General features: G+C 42.3%; 2 protein-coding genes across 5 annotated transcripts in view; one reads left to right on the top strand and one right to left on the bottom strand.

Annotated features, from left to right (window-relative positions):
* The window catches only part of DHRS12 (dehydrogenase/reductase 12), a 37,622-nt gene extending 25,048 nt beyond the window's left edge, over nucleotides 1–12,574 (top strand). For 3 of the 4 annotated variants that reach the window (XM_027888154.1, XM_027888152.1, XM_027888151.1), the window contains 2 exons: nucleotides 277–414; nucleotides 2,949–5,672. In XM_027888154.1, the coding sequence (XP_027743955.1) occupies nucleotides 277–414; nucleotides 2,949–3,076 (266 nt within the window). In that variant the 3' untranslated portion in view covers nucleotides 3,077–5,672. Of the gene's footprint in view, nucleotides 1–276; nucleotides 415–2,948; nucleotides 5,673–12,487 lie in introns of those variants that run through there. The other variant, XM_027888153.1, reaches the window with a different exon arrangement.
* A 155-nt stretch (nucleotides 12,575–12,729) lies between these two features.
* WDFY2 (WD repeat and FYVE domain containing 2) overlaps nucleotides 12,730–18,108 on the bottom strand; it is a 63,650-nt gene continuing 58,271 nt past the window's right edge. Inside the window, exons 9-12 of the mRNA XM_027888150.1 lie at nucleotides 15,700–15,801; nucleotides 14,926–15,056; nucleotides 14,471–14,579; nucleotides 12,730–13,838 (exon numbers count right to left, since the gene is read on the bottom strand). Coding sequence (XP_027743951.1) covers nucleotides 13,809–13,838; nucleotides 14,471–14,579; nucleotides 14,926–15,056; nucleotides 15,700–15,801 — 372 coding nt within the window. The 3' untranslated portion in view covers nucleotides 12,730–13,808. The remainder of the gene's footprint in view (nucleotides 13,839–14,470; nucleotides 14,580–14,925; nucleotides 15,057–15,699; nucleotides 15,802–18,108) is intronic.

Here is an 18,108-nt window from a genome sequence, read left to right as displayed (position 1 = left end):
CAGGAACTTCTCACTGATCCTGTTCTCAGCTCCTACTAGTTTTGTCCCTGTCATTTGGCCCAAACAAACAACTGATAGATCATATGGCAGCTTAGCTCTGTTCTCCCACAAGCCATCGTACTCCCAGCTATGGGGAAATACTCTTTTTCTTCCAAAAACTGCAAGGTGCCTCCTCTTCTTCCTACCCTCAGAATGGTAATTTTAAGCTGTTTTTTTTTTTTTTTAATCAAGGAATCCTTGCATAGCAGAACACCATTTCATTGTTATTTTCTCTAGCCGTGAGGTCATCCATGCCGGATTTCTACGAGAAAATGAAGAACTCCCTGCGCACAGAGGCCCAGGGAGCTGACACTGTGGTATGGTTGGCAGTATCAGCTGAGGCAACCAAGTTACCCAGCGGCTTGTTCTTCCAAGGTAAGGAGTCAGTGTCTTACGTTGCATAGCAGTGGAGATCCCTCAGCTGCCTGAACTGTGGGATCCCTGTCTGGCCTGAAAGGGGATGAAGGCTGGACCAGGCAACTTGATCAAAGGATAAAGCATTTCTCAAAATCGTTTCAAGAGTAAAGGTTCAAGTGAGCGTTGTGTTAAGCTATGATCATACTTTTGTCCTCTAAAGTAGCTGATAGAGACTTCAAAGCATTTCTTTAGGGAGGGTTGGGGATTTCTTAAATCAAAATAGCTGTATGTAGGACTGTGCCAAGGGAAGGTGAATCACAGCAGTCAAACAACATCTTTTATGATGCTAGGAAATGAACATCCTTCTCACAGCGCACTGGGAGATGGCTTTGACTTATTCTTCCTACCATTTCATGCTAGCTAAAACTGCCAATTCCCCCTTTCTCTAATGCTGGACTCTCAGCACAAGGACACTGAGCACAATGACTTGAGCACAATGGCATTTTTGGCACTGTGAGCATAGGGAATGGAAAAGTAGGGTAGAGCCTTTCTTTTCTCCCAGGCAAATGATAAGCATCTTTGTAGGGGTTGGAAGTATGGGTGCCTCAGTGGTGAAGCAGGTCAGTCCAACAAAAAAAAGCTCAGGGTAATTGCTTACAGAAGCTGGATGTGGCACTCAAATTCACCAAATTATAATACAGAGCATGCAGGAAGCTCAGACTTCCAGAGCTGGGTTGACTTTGTCCCTTCTGTCCCACAGACACTCCCACAGAGTTGGCTGACAGAAATTTAACCAGATCTTTTTCATGTCAGCATGTGGAAACCACACATCCCAGCTGGTCAGCCTTCTTTGTAGAACTAAGCTTTGCCTTTTCCTTAGTCTGATCACCTTCTTCTGGTCCTAATGCTTCTGCTCAGTTGTTCTTTCTCTAGATCATAATTCCACCAGGCTCTTGACTTTGGCCTTTTTCTACTGCCAACTTTAGGGAACAGCCTTGGCTCTTTAGCTGTAGCTATTGACTTTTGAGAGCTCTTGTCCTGGCATGATTGCTCTTAAGGCTACAAGAGAGGTCCTGTGTCTGTGTCCCATGCCTATCAAATAGTGGTGAAGTCATTTATTCCTCTCTGCTACTGCCCTTTGGAAGCCACAACTTTGTATGGGCACTTTTCAGGCCCTTTCAGTGAAGGGTTTGGTGTGCAGGGGTACTTGACTGCAGCCCCTGTGCTTCTGGTCCAAGGCAGCCATTTTCCAACTCAGTCCCAGCTTCCCTCCATTTCCTCCATTCTCTTTTATTCTGTTCACTCTGAGACCAAACTAAAGCCAGCATTTTTTTTTTTCCTGAGGAAAAAAAATAAAAGGAAGTGAGAACATGACTAGTACTATCAGAATTATTTGCATCTGCCAAAATAAATAAAAAATGTTCGATGGAGACTTACTTTCCAAAGACGAGAAGCATCGTCTCTGTGATGCTAAACTTGGCTTTCACGTGTAGTTCCCAAACTTCAGCACAGTCTACTAGAAGCGTTGTGGTTAGGTAGGAAGCAGTTCATATTCAGTGGAGAAGGGAATGTTCCTCTGCATGTTTCTCTCTCCTCAGTTTTCCATGAGAAGTTATGTGGTGTGTGCAGCCAGTTACAACATTTGCTCTTAAGAGAGCAAACATCTCTGCTCTCCTGGGAAGCCTGATGAGTTGGCAGAGAAATCTGCAGCCCAGGGTTGCAACAGCTTGTTCATTTCATCTCAGCTGGCTGCTTTGGAAGTTGGACTTGCTAAATAGACTAACAGTGCTTCACCAGTGCTCTGACTGCTGTTCCATTGACACCTGATCGCACTGTCATAAGGTTCCTGTTTTTGGAGGGGAAAATCCCTTAGAATGAGTGGTGATACAGCTGTACTTACACAGAGGGAGTGAAGAGTATGAAACTTGGAAAACTAAGCAAAGCATCAAACTGAGCAAATTTGTTCAGAGATCTTGGGTACATGTTACTTATGGCAGCTGATCAATCAGCTCAAGTTTCTGGACATTTAGAAATTAACCATTATTTCTAAGGATGAAAGTAAGCATTTTAAGCTTCAAAATAATCCTAACTACTAAGTCCCAACTGGAGATTTGAGTAGCACTAGTAACATTATCCAGGAGGCAAGGAAACCCCTTCTCATGCTGCAGAAGTATCCTCTCCCTGCAGCAAAAGTCTCCAGCTATTGCTCTTTGCCTACAGGTGTTGCACTAGTGACAGGGAGCAGGTGCAAACCCACTGTAAAGCCACCTTTTTCCTGTCCTGTCCCTGGCTGCAGATGGGATCTTGCTGCACCGTCTGTCATATTGTGTTAAGGGAAAATAACTCTAGTTCCAGAATACAAATTGAATTAGTTTAATTTCTGGTTTAGGAGGTATGCTTAACATTATTTACAGGTTCCTAGAAGGTATGTTTCCTGGCTTCGAAACTGTGAGGTATGTTTAAGCAGTACAGAGCCTAGCAGAAAAATATCCTTTCTGCTAGAAGAGAAAGTTAAATGTACCCATCTGGATTTTTTTTGTTTTTCCTTCCAGACAGGCAGCCAGTCGCTACACATTTACCCCTGGCAAGCACCCACAGTCCACCGGAGGATGAGGAGAAGCTAATGGAAGTGCTGGAAGAGTTCTCCCAGAAGTTTAGATCCAGTTCTCCAGGAACTTAGTGTCACTGCTGACACAATGTAACCACAAAGCTTCTAATTACACAGTAACACACCTGCTGTAGTACCCCTCCTGTTGAGGGGAAGTACCACGCCATAGGCCTGTTAAAAATGAACTGGGTTCAGGTGTCCTCACAATGGGGGAGAGTGGTTCCTGCGACATTTTTTTTCTGCTGCCCACTTTCTCCCATGGTGAATATGCACCTGCTGTCTCAAGACACACTAAGGTTGTGTTCTTTGAATTGGAAGAAAAATTGGGAGGCGTTAAAATAAAACCCAAAATTTTGTAACGTTACCCAGAATAATTTAAAACATTCAGCACACAGAAATGCAGAGGAGTGTTCTTTCAGTAGCCTTTGTGAAAGACTTGAGGAAAGAAGTAGGAAATGTTTTAAACAACATTTAACTGCTGTATTTGACAGGTTGGTGGTGTCCTTCACTGCATGAGGATGACTGGGCTCAAACCTCTAACTGGGAATGCAGAAACTCTCTTGCAGTGTCTGCTTAGTTTAAATAGAACAATTCCTCATGGCCTTCAGTTTCTATAAATCAGTACTGGTATGCAGAAGAGATCTGCTTCCTCATGTTTAAACATCAAGAATTTAGGAACACTGCCAAAATGCCTTCCACATTACTTTATGGAGCCAGGGCTGAATATTATCCTGTTTATGTCAAGATACCATGAAGTAGGAGGTTTCAACGCATAACACACCCAGACAGGGCTGGATCCAGCAGGGAAATGGCTGTATGACTGTAGGCATGAAAAGAAATAACATGCTAAGCTGTATATGCTTGCCATTTCTGTAAAATATTAAAGGGAATTGCTGTATCATTATGGATGGATTAAGAGGGGGAAGGGAACTCTGTGGGGCACAGGTTTTAGATGTGAAGTTCGCCTCTTGTTGGGAGCATTGCATTTTATCTGGATCTGTTTACTTCCAGACCCTGGGAGTGGGATTCATCTTACCTTATTTGTAAACATTTGAATTACTCACTGGGATTCTCATTGTAAAGTGGGTAGAGAGAAAACAGGCTTTTTTAGAGGGATTTACTGAGTCTAGTTTAAGAAACATCACCTGGAGTCCTACATCTTCCTACTAATGGTGAAGAGTCAGCTCAGACTAAGACACTGAAGTGGGATTCATTTTGTCTTACTTATTTCAGATTTACTGCAAAGCAGTGGTAACACATTTTCTTATGAACTGTGTTTATAAACCCACTGCCTATAGACCCCAGCCACCTGGTCACACTGTTTCACACACAGCTCAGACCATCGTGGTAGGGCAAACAACTTAAACACAAATATAACACAGGAGTTCTTAAGCTCTCTGCTATGAGTGATAGCTAAGGTCCTGCAGATGGGCGTGGGAGAGCTCCTTATATCTGCTTACATAATTTTATTTCCCCAAAGACACCCTCCTGGCTCATGGCATTTACTCATTATTCAAAGACCTTCCCTTAAGTATCAGTTTAGGAAAAAACTTCTCTTTTCAGCCTATTACCAGTCTCCTTGGAAATAAAGACTTTACTTTCAGAGAGGCCCTGAAATAAGCTTTCCCATGATAAGCAGTGCTGAGACAAGTGAGGCTGTCACAGCTCTTCCTGAACAGACTGGGTCAGCATTCAAACTATTGCTTTACTTATAACTTCATTTATAAACTGAACTCCTTCTTACACTACAGTCAAAGAAAACAACAGCAAGGCTTGTACAGAGGTTTATTTCCTACAAGTCCAGTATTAACATTTTCTATAGTTCCAGCTGTTAAATACAGTTACCCAAAACAAGAGTCTAGCTGGAAGCATATGTAGTAACTACATTCCTTAATCCAGTAGCTGCAAGGCTAATAAAAACATTTGCATTATCAAGTAGTTAAGTCAAGTTGCTTCTCAGCTCTGCAGTACAGAAGAAGTTTAATGACTGGTATTTAAATAGTTCATAAAAATAAAAAAAGTATACTATATGTATATCTATCTATATATGTAACACATTTTAGTCCCCATTCTGCACTGATATATTTGAATGGCCTATGTTTTTCATTTTAGTCACAGCTTAAAAATGAAACCAGAGTTCAGAAAACTGCTTTAATCCAAATTTGGTCACAGTGTAAAAGAGCAACATGCTATGGTTTAAGAGCACTTGTGATTCAAAAAGAACTGGAACACAGGAACACCTATGAGAAACAAAATCCAGAGTCTCACACGCTTTGGTATAATGGTCCTGATGATGCTTTATTTCAGCCCACAACATTCCACGAGAGCAAACGCAGCATGTGGCTTGTAAGCCAGTGAGAGGCTTTGTGTTAATGCAGTTCAGAATGACTTGTACCTTCATGAAAGTAAATACATTTAGTGCCACTTATAAAGATTTATGGGCAAAAGAAAAATGGCATCCAGTGACAGATGAACAGAAAGAGAAGGTGGCACAAATCCTTGCTAAGCAGCGCATGCTAGGGACTTCTGCCCACACCTGGTTTATAGGAGCAGAACAAGCACAGCAGCTGCTCTTATTGCCCTTTCCTGTCCACGCTCAACCCGACACTTCTTGTGGCAGCTTTGAGGCTTATATGATTCTGACCTCAGTTGTTAATTATTCCCATTCTGATGGAAATTTTAGGAGGTCAGTGTATTGGGCAATTTTGTCAACTGCATTTCCTCTCAAGTTTCATTTCTTGGGTGATGTTTATTCATTGTTTAAAAAAACCCCAAACACAACCAACCTGTGATTGATTAAAAGTATAAACAATTGTTTGTTGTTTGCCTTTGCATAGTGGGGCATTTTCACGTATACCTCACTATTTTGGAGTATAATGCTGTTACTCCAGCTGTTTGCATTTGCTCCAACACATGCATCAGCTTCTGTGTTCCATTAACTGTGTACATGATGTGAGCAGGGACACAGCTTCCCAATAAACAAGGCTCAGGTGGGATGTTGAATATGCACTGCTGGGCTCAAAGAAGGGAGTTCTGCTATAGACTTCAGTGTAGCTTGACTTAAGTCAGTGCTGCAAACCGCAACATAAAATTACTTGGTGGGGGACAGTCCCAGCCATTTCAGTTATCAGTCCAGTCACTATTTGTATTTTCATAATGACAGAGCCCTTCTAAAAGACATGGCAGTTGAAGCAGCAGTAGTTTTCGTTAACCAGTGTTTAACTTGGTGAGTGGATAGTGAACATGGAGTTACTCTTTCAGGGAACAATGTCATGGTAATTGACTCCAGTGGAGGAGGGCAGCTATAAAGCAGTTTAATCCATAAGTTCCTCTACGTGTTGCTCTCCCACCTTCCTTTCAAAAATAAAGCACCCTATCTCATGACACGAGATTCTGCTTACTAGAGTTAATGCTGGTCAACATCCACCACTGTCTTTTTAAACAGGCTGTTACCACTCTGACTGGCAGAGCGAAGCTTCAGATTTTTCCTGGCTCAGCTCACAGTATTTTCCCTGTTTGTCCCAAGCTTACATCTCTTGCTTTGTTGGGAGAGGTAGTTCTGGGCACATTGGGGCAGATGCAATGACTAATTACAAGAGATAATTTTGAAATGCAAATAAGACAACTTGAAAACTCCCTATTCCTGAAGTCATCTGAAAAGCACTGATCTAGGTAATCAGAGAAAGAAAGCTTTGAAAAGGCACTGAGTCTGATGAGGAGCAAGTGCAACAAAACACTTCTGCGACTAAAAGTGGCCAAATCCAAGAACTTCAATTTGTGAAGTAGGTCAGTATTTATGTTCCTATCTCTAGAGGGAGCCATCAGATAAACTTGAGGAAAAATGATGTATTCCTGTGAAGGAAGTTTGTATTCTCTCAAAACAAAAGCTAATGCTCAGTTTTACAGATACGCAGTGTCAGCCTAACCAAAGGTCTTCAGCAGGACAGGTTTCTACCCTGCTGCTATGAGAAACAAGCCTCTGCTGTACCAGCAGTGCCAGTGCTATTTCACAGATAAAAACATTGTCCAAACAGAGGAAGAGCAGTAAAACCTGCACTGATTAAAACTTTAGGGAGAGAGGCCCCAGGAAGTGCCATTTTCCTTGATGGGTACAAATCTTGAGCATCTTCCCTTTACTTTCCAGTTCAGAATCCACAATCCACAGGGAGCCTTGAAGTGATGCACAAGACCGTGCAATTCTTCCACTGCCCAAACACCCTGCTACCCTTGGGCTGCTCAACCCCTGCCAGGCACTCGGAGTGAGAATTTGTCATGGCACAGGACACATCTATAGAACAGTTGTCAGTTTTATGACTTCACAGAAGAGGCAGGTGAATTAGTCCAGTCAAAACTCAACAAACCAAATTCTCTATTACATGAATAGAGAAGGAAAAGTAATAACCAGAAGCTGATATAAATTAGTGTAGTGGGGTCAAGATACCACAGTTTATTCAGCTGTGTTGGAGACACATAATGGAACAGAACTGGAAACTGTTACAATAAAATTGGTGAAAAAGATGGTCAAATTGCTGAGCATCATTCCTACAAAACAGCGACCTTAACAAAAGCCAGTAAGACTTTTTTTTCATATAAAATCCCTCTAATCTGAAAGACAACAAAGCCCACAAGATATGGGTCAGTAGGGTGAACTTAAGTTACCAAGAAGAGTGAGAAGCAATGCTTGGCCTTTGGAAGACAAAACCACACCTAAAACTAGTGCTAATGACAAGGATGATGCAAGTAAGTTTCTGTACTTATTTGTGAAAATTTCCTAATTACTTGGCCATGGCAACCCCACAGAATTTTCTTGAGACGGGACAAAATAAGGGTGATAGCAATGGGTCTTTCACATCTGAATGAAGCGCCGATCTGTTATAAAATATGAGTATGTTATTAAATGTGACATACAATTTAATGTTTAGGAACTGGAGAGAGGCAAAACTATCTTCATAAGGCCCAACACCTTTTCTGCACTATCTCAGTAGTGATGTGTCTCTTCCTCACTGTTTTAGTGTTGAAGTCCTTACACATTTAATGCAGTTCTCATAACACTGCTTGAGGGAGATACTATTTGGCTGTTAAACCAAAGAACAAGAAATTGAAGTCAGATCTTCACTGACTCAATCTACAAGAACAACTCTATGTTCTTTGTGGCTTCTGGATCCTGACCAGGGCTGCTGGTCAGCTTACAGTGCTGGGATGAGGGATGGTTTGGCTTTGTACAGTTCTGATGAATATTCATTGCTGGCTTTTTTTTTCCCTTTGTATGCTGATGACATTCTCTCTTGGTATCTGCAAAGACTTTGCCAGGAGACTGCACTCTTGTTTTCATTTTGGTTTGAGTTTAATGTCCCCACTTGGCAGCAATTTCTATTGAACTCAAATCTCTTTCTGTTCTGAGCAGTACAATGTGTCCTTGCAGCAAACAAAATTTCAGAGATGGCCAAAGACAGATCAAAAGGGAAAATCCTCAAACTGGGAAAATGCCATGAAAAGTCACGTGACCACACAAAGTTAATCCAAAGAAGAGCAATGAAGATGGTGAAGGGTCTGGAGGGGAAGGTGTATGACAAGTAGCTGAGGGTGCTTGGTCTGTTCAGCCTGGAGAAGGAGGCTGAGGAGAGACCTCATTGCAGTTACAACTTTCTCATGAGGGGAAGAGGAGGGGCAGGCACTGATCTCATCTCTGTGGTGACCAGTGACAGAACCCACAGAAACAGCCTGAAGTTGTGTCAGGGGAGGTTTAGGTTGGATGTTAGAAAAAAGTTCTTCCCCCAGAGGGTGGTTGGGCACCGGAACAGGCTCCCCAGGGCAGTGGTCACAGCACCAAGCCTGACAGAGTTCAAGAAGTGTTTGGACAATATCTCAGGCACATGGTGTGGCTCTTGGAAATGGTCCTGTGCAGGGCTGAGGGTTGGACTTGGTGATCCTTGTGGGTCCCTTCCAACTCAGCAAATTCTGTGATTCTGTGGTCTCAAGTTCCAGAACTTCAGGTTATTGTCAAACTAGAGACCACTTTTTAATTCCAAGGAGCGAAGATTTCCTGCCAAAATTCACAGGATGCAGTTTTGAAGAGAAAAATCTGTCTCCCTCAATATTATACGAGAGGTCATCACTGAAGGGACAATGCATCCTGAAAAAAGGATCAAGTTTACGTACAATTGTCACAAATAGAAACAAAGTCTTCTAAGTCCTAGCTGAAAACATCCTGTGTACTCCATGTGGTCTTCTGGAAAGGGAATGGCCTGTAAAACCACATGTAGGCTAAATGAGCCTATTTCCTCTGTTACAAAAGAATTTTGGTTGTTGTTACCCAAATCCCGTTGGGACCAGCAAGGACAGACATAGGTAATACTTGTTAATTTATTAGTAACTAATTAATTTGTTAGTATTGGCCTTTTTAGCCATCAGTGTGCTTGTAGCAAGCGTGGGTAGAGCCCTTCTCAAATCTTCATTAGTGAAGCTTAGCCATGATGATGATGATGAATTTGTTAGTAGTTTAGATTTAAAGAAAGATACTTAGATACTTTTTTTCCCCCTAGGCCATAGAATAGACCATGTTAAGTGGACTTTGAATCACAGAATGATTTAAGTAGGAAAGAACCTTCAGAGGTCATCTGGTTCTTCTCAAGCAGGGTTACCTAGAGCTATTTCCCCAAGATAATGCCTAATTGGCTTTTGAATATCTCCAAGGATGGAGAACCCACAAACAACCTCCCTGGCCAGCCTTTGTCAGTGCTTGGTCTTCCTCACAGTAAAGTGTTTTCTGATGTTCAGAGGGAACTTCCTGTGTTTCAGTTTGCATACACTGCCTCTGTCCTGTCACTGGGCACCAGTGAAAAGAGCCGGCCTCCATCCTCTTCACATCCTGCCTTCAGGTATTTATACACGTTAATGAGATCCCTCTGAGCCTTCTCCAGGCTGAACAGTTCTAGCTCTCCCACAGATACTCCAGTAGCTTCATCATCTTAGAGGCCCTTCACTAGACTTTGTCCAGTAGTTTCATCTCTCTTTTTTACTGGGGAGCACAGAACTGGACATAGATGGAAAAAAGTTGCATATTCCTTTCTAACAATGATTTCCTCAGCAAGCACAAAGCAAACTTTTTTTTCCCCTACACTTGTTTTGCATCATCCTATTTGCACATCCAGCCATGCCCCTTATTTTCAGCAACCAAGCCCACTCAGAGGGAACACATCCGTTCTTTTCCCAGTACTGGAGGTATTCATGCCATCCTCTCAGGCAAAGTGCAGTTATCATTACTGATATGCTAGGAGTCAAGGAGTCAACATGCTGATATTCAGGTGATGGCCTCAAGTTCAGGAGGTCACCTGGGCTTCACTGCAAAAAGGAGCTATAGACAAGTGTGCCAATAGCTGAGCACATGAATGTCACCATTCAGCATTATTCTATGTTAGGCTGGCTGACTTTTAGCCCTTTGCACCACCCTGTTTAACCATATCTAATCATGGTGTTAGTCTTCTTGTAGATGGATCATCAATGCTATCATTGCAAGCAGTTGCACACATTCTTTTCCCTTCATGCCAATATTTTCAGCTTAAAAAGACTGAAGTTTGGAGCTCAGGTAGTCCCACCTGGATCAAGCCACCTGCTCAGGCACTGTGTGTGCGACCAGCGCCTGCCCCATCACCTGCCTAAGCACTACAGACACTGTTCATTGTAAAGCCAAGAATAGCAGGGAGATGCTCTGAAGAACACTGCTTCTTCCCCCAAGGAAACACCAGCTAAGTGAGAAATGAAAATCACTTTTTCTGATGTGAAGAGCAAAGGGAGGCCAGCACTGTTTGTACGCCCCTTGTCATAGCAGGTGTCACTAAAAGCTGCTGCTCTTCAGCAACCCTGGGGAAAGGGGACTTGGCTTCATTTGAGTGTGTGTGGATGTGGTGCTGCACAGTTTACACTTGTATCAAAAGACACCCTCCTTCCAATCCTCCAATAATGCAATTCATAAAAAGAGCTCAGATTTGTTATTCAGCAAGTAAAATGAAAATGACCAAGCAACAGGGATCCCTTTTTATGTGGATCTAGTAGATAGAAGAAAGTAACAGAAGAGGAAGGCAGGTGTTTTAACTCTCCCAATGTCAAATCCTTCTTGTTTCATTTGGAAGGTAAAAGAATTACTGACTTAGAGACATCTATTTTCCCTTCATTATAGCTTTTAAGGACATAGCAAAGGGACAAACTTCCCTTCCCCCCTCAGCTTCACTTTCAGCTTATATAATTTTCTAAGCCCAGATGAGTTTGTCCTGAAAATGCAAGATAAGGAGATGTTCAGCTTAAATTCAGATAACCCTGTAGGCAGTTCAGTCAGAAAGAACAGCCAGGAAAATTTGTGAAATGGATTTATATATTCAACATCCACTCAAGAAGCAACACTGAAACCACGACTCCTTGGAAGACAATGGGGCAGTGGCCAAGAGTTTACTGCAGAACAGTCCAAACACATGTAGCTCCCAAATTTAGTCTCCTTCAGAGTCAGTTCCTCACCTTTGACTGAACATTATGTGTTCAGGACTAAATGCTGACCCAGAAGCAGATCTTCAGCTTGCTGACTCCACCACTCCATCAGCAGAAGTATAATTCGTGCTGGAGTTCCAGACTTCTTGCAAATGCTGTCTCCTCAGGAACAGAGCACTAAACAGTCATTTAAATCCACTTTGGTGTGCTCGTGTTTCTGTCACCATGAGATACACTCCCTGCACAGCAAAGCAAGTCAGGTCTTTGGCCAGAAGGCCCTGAGCCCAAGGTAACACAAAACATCAAAGTGCAGCAATGTTTTGTACATCTTCTCAAGCTGGAATGAAATACTGGCAGGCAACTTGCTCATCTTGCATAGCTTCAACAGCCAAGAACACTTCAGTCATCAGAAAACATGCACAAGGTGTAATGAAAAGCCTTCCAAGAGGAAACAAGCTTCTAGTTTCCAGGAGAGAAAGTGGGAGGACTTAGAAAACAATTAACATTCAAGCTGGAAAAATAATATTTTTAGTGTTGTGTGAATTATGTTTGAAAATATGCTTTAAAATATGCTGCCTAGAGGGGAACCATAAACAGGCTGTAAGATCAGGAAAGCCAAGGTGGCATTATTTCAGAGAACATGACTGCAAAATGCTTCATCACAGTTTATACGATGTTTAAAATGAGAATTTTCCCTGAAAATAAATAGCAATCCTGTGACATGCACATGAAAGTCCACTCACTCTTTACTGCAGTGTCTCACTGGACCAGAATTAATGCCATGGATTGTGTTAACCTTTTTTTTTAACTCAAAAGTGAATTACTGTTGGGTAAACAAAGGAGAAGCTTTATTTTCTTTTGATGTTCCACTGAAGAACACTAGGCTTCTCTAGGTGGCAATGAGCTCTGTAGTGGTAAACATCAGGGCCTCCTCACTTTATAGGGGAAAAGTAAAGTCCAATATGGGGCAAGACCGAGGACCACCAATGTCCTGTGTCACTGCAGCTACAGACCACAAGTCCTGCTGAAACAGTGGATACAGGAAAGCCCTTGGTCTGGTCTGCAGTTCTACTCTCTACACCACTTTCTTTGAAGTGCATCAGCAATACCAAGCTAAAATGTGAAATGGATTAATAGAACAGAGAGTTGACTCTTCAGAGAAGATCCCTTTGGAAAAAAAGGGGGTTTTTTTCAATCATTCATCTTGACAATGTCCTTCTAACAAGGTAATTTTGGTCAATCCAGGTTTTTAAATACTGTTTATTTTTAAAAGAAACCATAAAATATGACAACAGGACAATGGGCATCATTTAGCAATATCAGTTTTGGGTCTATAGAGGAAATTAATAAAAATCATCAGCATTTTAAAAAATAAATATGACTAACCATATGGAAAACAGCAAAAACAAAATTCATCTTCAATAACACAGACAGACAGAAATGCGGAAATGTTGCTGTGCAAGGTAGAGGTAGAGGTAGAGGTTAACCAGACTTTTCCAACCTAGACCAGTTTTGGATCTGCCCCCCTCCATGCACAGACTCCCAAAAGTTCCTGTTGCCAGTAATTTCATTTGAATCAGCCTGCCAGTTTCATCAAACTCAAACAAGTCTGCGTGTTCCTTGTAATGCTCTGAGCTGGAAAACTATTTCAGTTTTCTGTAGAAATTAGTTGCTGAGCAACCTGCCCCCTGATTTTGCAACTTGTGCAGCGAAGGAAGAGGCAGGAAGATCACACAGACCAATAACATGCTCTCTGGATGATACCCACTAGGACAAGTAGATAGTAGAGCCCTTTTAGGAACTGCAATAGTCCATCAGCTCCTTGGTGATGCACCCAGAGAACATGCAACACTGCGCTTGGAGTTCCTCCACTGGAGAGAGCACGATCAGCAGAAACATCCCAAACCAATAGGTACTTGCTGTGGCAGAGCCGATTGCCTGATACAGTCTGTTGATACCGAAAACTCACGTGGTAGGATGCAACCCAAGGACCTTCTGTACAAAGCAGTAAGTGTCTTGACATAGTGAAATATAAAAACTAAAAATTGCACTGCACACAGATTTTCCAAACGAACTCAAGACAGCTGAAGTCAGATCGTACAAACCGTTAGTTAAAAAAATACCTTCTTGAATATTTTGAGAAGTGGAAAGAGTCTTCGTGCAAATATTCAGCCTTGATCAAGCAGAGGACATAAAACTGTAAACGCATTAGTTCCTTTCTCATCTGCTGTATGCACCCAGCGTTATCTATCTTCTGCAGTATGATTAGAGTTAGGAAATCGGTTTCTTCTGCAAATATCACCTTTCAAGTTCCACTGATGTAACATCAAGACACTACTGGTGTCATATCCCACAACTGTTAATACAATAAAACATAACATAGTGAATAATGGTTAAAACAATAAAATACAGTATAAATATAATCTTTAAATAATTTGTACCTTTTTTTCTTTGCTTAAGAGGGACTACATGGTTAGAGGTGGACACTACAAGTCTGAAGAAGTTTGATTTCATTTTCCAGCACTCATGCCAGAGTGGTGGAGGTTGACCAAACAACACTCTATATATCACTATGTTTTATCCCTATGAGTCAGGTTCATAGTTGGCCTTAAAAGAAACCAAAGAACTCCCACTACATTGCTAACTTGAATGATCAGCATATTCATAACACATTGTGAGGATTTTTCTTTTTTAAATTAATCAAGCTGTTATAAACTTATTCATTATTTTAGCTATTTCTTTATCTAGCCACACTGATATTTGCCATGTTGAAAAACAGCTGGTCTTCCTAGAGGAAAAGCTATAGCAAGAACTTGTCCCAGGCTCCTTCAGGCAATAACTTTATAGACCAAGATCTCCTTGGTACTTATTGGGCAGAAATCCACCAGTGAGAAGCCTGTTGTGTGGAAGAAGGCAGCCAGGACATACCTGCAGCCACATGGGAGAGTAAGGGGAAATGAAATACAGGAGCACATTCCTTGCTCCTACCTTAATAACCTTGTCTGTCCCCGAGGTCAACAGCCATCCCCTGGTGGCATCAAAGTGTACGTGAACAATGTTGTGCTTACTGTCGTGGAAAGTAGCTGTAGGTGCCCGTCTGAAGAAAGAAATCCAAAAATCAACAAGAACTGTAACTGCAGGATTTTCCCCCAAATTTTTCTCTATTGAGGAAATAACTATCTGAGTGCTGCTGTAAGCCATTAATTCAGCAACCACTCCGTAAACTCTACCTTGAAACCTCTTCTGGCATGAAAGGAACAGTGGTGGAGGGCTCCTCTGTCCCTCCTGGCTTGATAGTCACCTCAAAGGCTTATCTTGGTGAAAAAGCCCAGGAATCACCATGCCGGGCTGCTCCCTCCTAGAGCCTCACATCCGCCCAGGCCCTTCCACATGCAGGTGTTTTGCCCCATTCCAGTGCAAGCTGGCTCAGTGTCCACACTTACTCTTCATCCGTTATAGACTCGTGACAGCTGTCACAGACCCTCACTTCAAACTCAAATCCCATCAGGGGGATGGAGGAACGCTTGGAGCTGCATTTGCCGCACACGGCTTTTCCACACTTCCGGCAGTGATGCTGTAGGAGACAACATGCAGAAAGACGTCTTAAACCACAAACCCAGATCAGGTCACTGCTTAGGTCCCACTGGTTCTACCATCTCATTCCAGCAAGACCCAGCCAAGGCTGCAGCAAACAGGAAAGCTTGTCAAACTCAGGAGAACATGGAGCACTTTTTCACCCCTTCCCCAAAAGTCTCTGTCTTCAGCCCTCTCCTGCAGAGCAGGAAAACACAGCAGCATGTTTCAAGCAGACCAAGAAGCCTTTTCCAATACAGCCTGAGCAGCTACACGTTTACCCAAACTCTCTGAAAACAGTTTTGGTTCCAGCACGATCTCCGAAAATCAGTCGCAAATTTCTTTCTATAACACATTAGACTAAAACAAAATCTCATGTGGCTAAAGCCATGGAAGGTCCAAAACAATCTACTCAGCCCAAGACATGCTTTTGCTATTGGGACTGGTTGGAAAAAGAAAAGCGTGTTACTTGCAACCCAAAACCCAGCCTCATCAGAGGGGAGTTCACTGTTCCACTACTGAGCATTTAGTGGATGAATAAAGTGCAAGTTCTCAAAGCTTTAGGAGGAAAAGGGTTGCCAGAATCTATTATGAGAGGAAAGCCTAATTGCAAAATGTTAACCCATCAAAGGACACATACAAACCTGCCTGAGGCCTATTTTCTTACTGTCCCACATTTGCTTGAAGTTCCAGAAGAAAGGCTGGTCACATTTTTGACAGGAATCGCTATCCAGCCACTCGGGGGTCTGCAACACACATGCACAGAAACACAAAGTGAAAGTGAGTAACAAACATAAAAACTTCCAATGGAGCCTAGAGGCAGGACAAGAAAGATATATTGTGGTGTGGCAATTTGGCCAGCTAAACTTGATTTAAAATCTCCATTTTCACAGGATACCATTTGACTGTTCCCTGGGATGTCTTTTTTGGCTTAGCTCTAAACTTTGAAGGACAGGGGAGGAACCCTTTGCATCCAAATCACAAAGAAGAGTTTGATAATAAGACCACAGAAATAACTCAGGAACAAGCCAGCCTCCCCCATATCTCCAGTTCTGGAAATAAGCATATAAGAATACTTTGTCCTCTCCAGTCTGGACAACATTTACCATCTGCTATTGTCTCTGGTGGAAACTGGGGGCAATTAGTATTTCCAATAGCCAAGCAACTCATCTGATGGGAAAGAGGAGTTATTGGAAATACTGATGTGGTTGGAGTTTTTCATATTCGTTCTTTCTTTAACACCATAAGAGCTGTTCCTGCTGTCAGAGTTATCTGTGCTACAAATCACACACAGGGGTGAGAAAGATGAGATTCATATGAACAAGTCTAAGACCCAAACCAGCTCCTTTCCCTGCTTTTACAAAAGACAAGGGAAGGCAGGTCTTCTATTTCCTAACATGGTGTGTAGCTTTGCACTCATGCTGTGGATAAAGCAGGTAAAAAGACTTAAGGAAATTAAAGACTATATTAAAGGCATTTCTCTCTCCTGCAGCCAGGTTTTGCTGTGCAGAGTAGCATGGATCAGATGCCCTGTAGGGAAGCAAGTCTTGTCAGATCCTGAAAGAGCTCAGGAAATGCCTGAAGTAGCAGGAGAGCACATGGAAGGGGCAGTAATTCTCCTCCATTACATTTGGGTCCTCTGACACTTGTTTCGCACTGAGCTGCTGAGGCACATGCAGTGCATCTCCCCACAGTGTTTAGGAAACCCTCCAGGGGACATGAGACCCAGGAAGAGTCCTAGTACTTGACCCCTCTCCAGATGGCTGCAGTTTTTCTGTCCTAACCTGGCCTAGTGAGAATGACACTTCTTCCCCAGCAGACAACTTCTGCTCCTTTTTCTGCCCCAACAGAGCAAGAGCTCAGCCCAAAGTTGGTCCTGGCAAGTTGGTCCATCCTGTGTCTCCAGTGGAGCAGCCCCAGGCAGACCGTGACAGCCCTGCCAGTGCTGTGTCTGCAACACTGCAACGTTCCCACTAGTCCTATCAACACATGAGGTTAAATAAATACTAACTAGTGTTTCATACGTAGTGAGGAAGCAATTAGCAAATTTCAGTTGTCTTATCAGAGCCACTCGTTTCTCACATGCTGTAAATTAAAATGGCAAGACACACGGCTAAGGTTAGGAACTAAAAATCACAGAAAAGCCAAACAAATAAGTTAAGGTCAGAGGAGACCCTCAGCTCCCAGGATATCTTTTATCCCCAGCAATAAAGCAATCACCTGCTTCATATTCTTCTGCCAGTTATTCTAAAGGCAGTTCGTTCTGCTGGGGCAAATCTTTGTCTTTTCTACCCACAACTGTCTTTCTGTTTAAGGCCTACAGATTTACATCTGTGTGTATAACTTTTCATCTCTTAAGCATTTGAGCACTATAAGGAAGAAGACATTTTGCTTATGACAAGTAACCACTTTGTAGTCAAATAGAAACCCAGCTTCTAGCATCTTTCAGATGTCGTCTTCTTACAGCTTTTTAAAAATAGAGTTGAAAATTAGGAAATGGCTTAATTCACTCTAATGCAATCTCAGAGATGTGGGAAAATCTGATACAATACAGTGAATACTGAGCGCGCATCACATGGAGAAAATTTTTAAATAAGGGCAAAAATACCAAAGCCAAAATCCAGAAGAAGGTGTTCTAGGACCCCAAACCAAGGTTTGGTATAAAAATCTCAAAGATCCATGTGGTTTAGCACTAAGAACACCCTATTGTGCTACTGATAACAAGAACAAGCCCACATAGCCATAGGCTGAGAAAGCAGAGTACCCATTAACACCTACTGCTAGGCCTTCATTTATTTAATTATATTTCTCCTTTATTTTTTAAAGCAGCCTTCTCATACCATTGCTACATGTTTTGTGAGAATCCTGTCTTAACCCTTACCATAGCCTTTTGAAGGCAGCAAATAAATGAAGGTTTTAATTTCTGGATGTTCAAGTTGCAGCAAAAAGGAAACATCTGTTGGGAAGGAGGAAACCACTCTGCATTCACTTCACTCTAGGGGCTGATGACATACTTGGCCACTGGATTAGCATTTAAAGAGAGCCAACTGGAA

This window comes from Empidonax traillii, unplaced genomic scaffold (genome assembly GCF_003031625.1).
Source record: "Empidonax traillii isolate 1590-97213 ecotype Southwest subspecies unplaced genomic scaffold, ASM303162v1 scaffold232:size1090087, whole genome shotgun sequence".
Taxonomy (NCBI): domain Eukaryota; kingdom Metazoa; phylum Chordata; class Aves; order Passeriformes; family Tyrannidae; genus Empidonax; species Empidonax traillii.
This window is presented reverse-complemented; position numbering and strand designations above follow the sequence as displayed.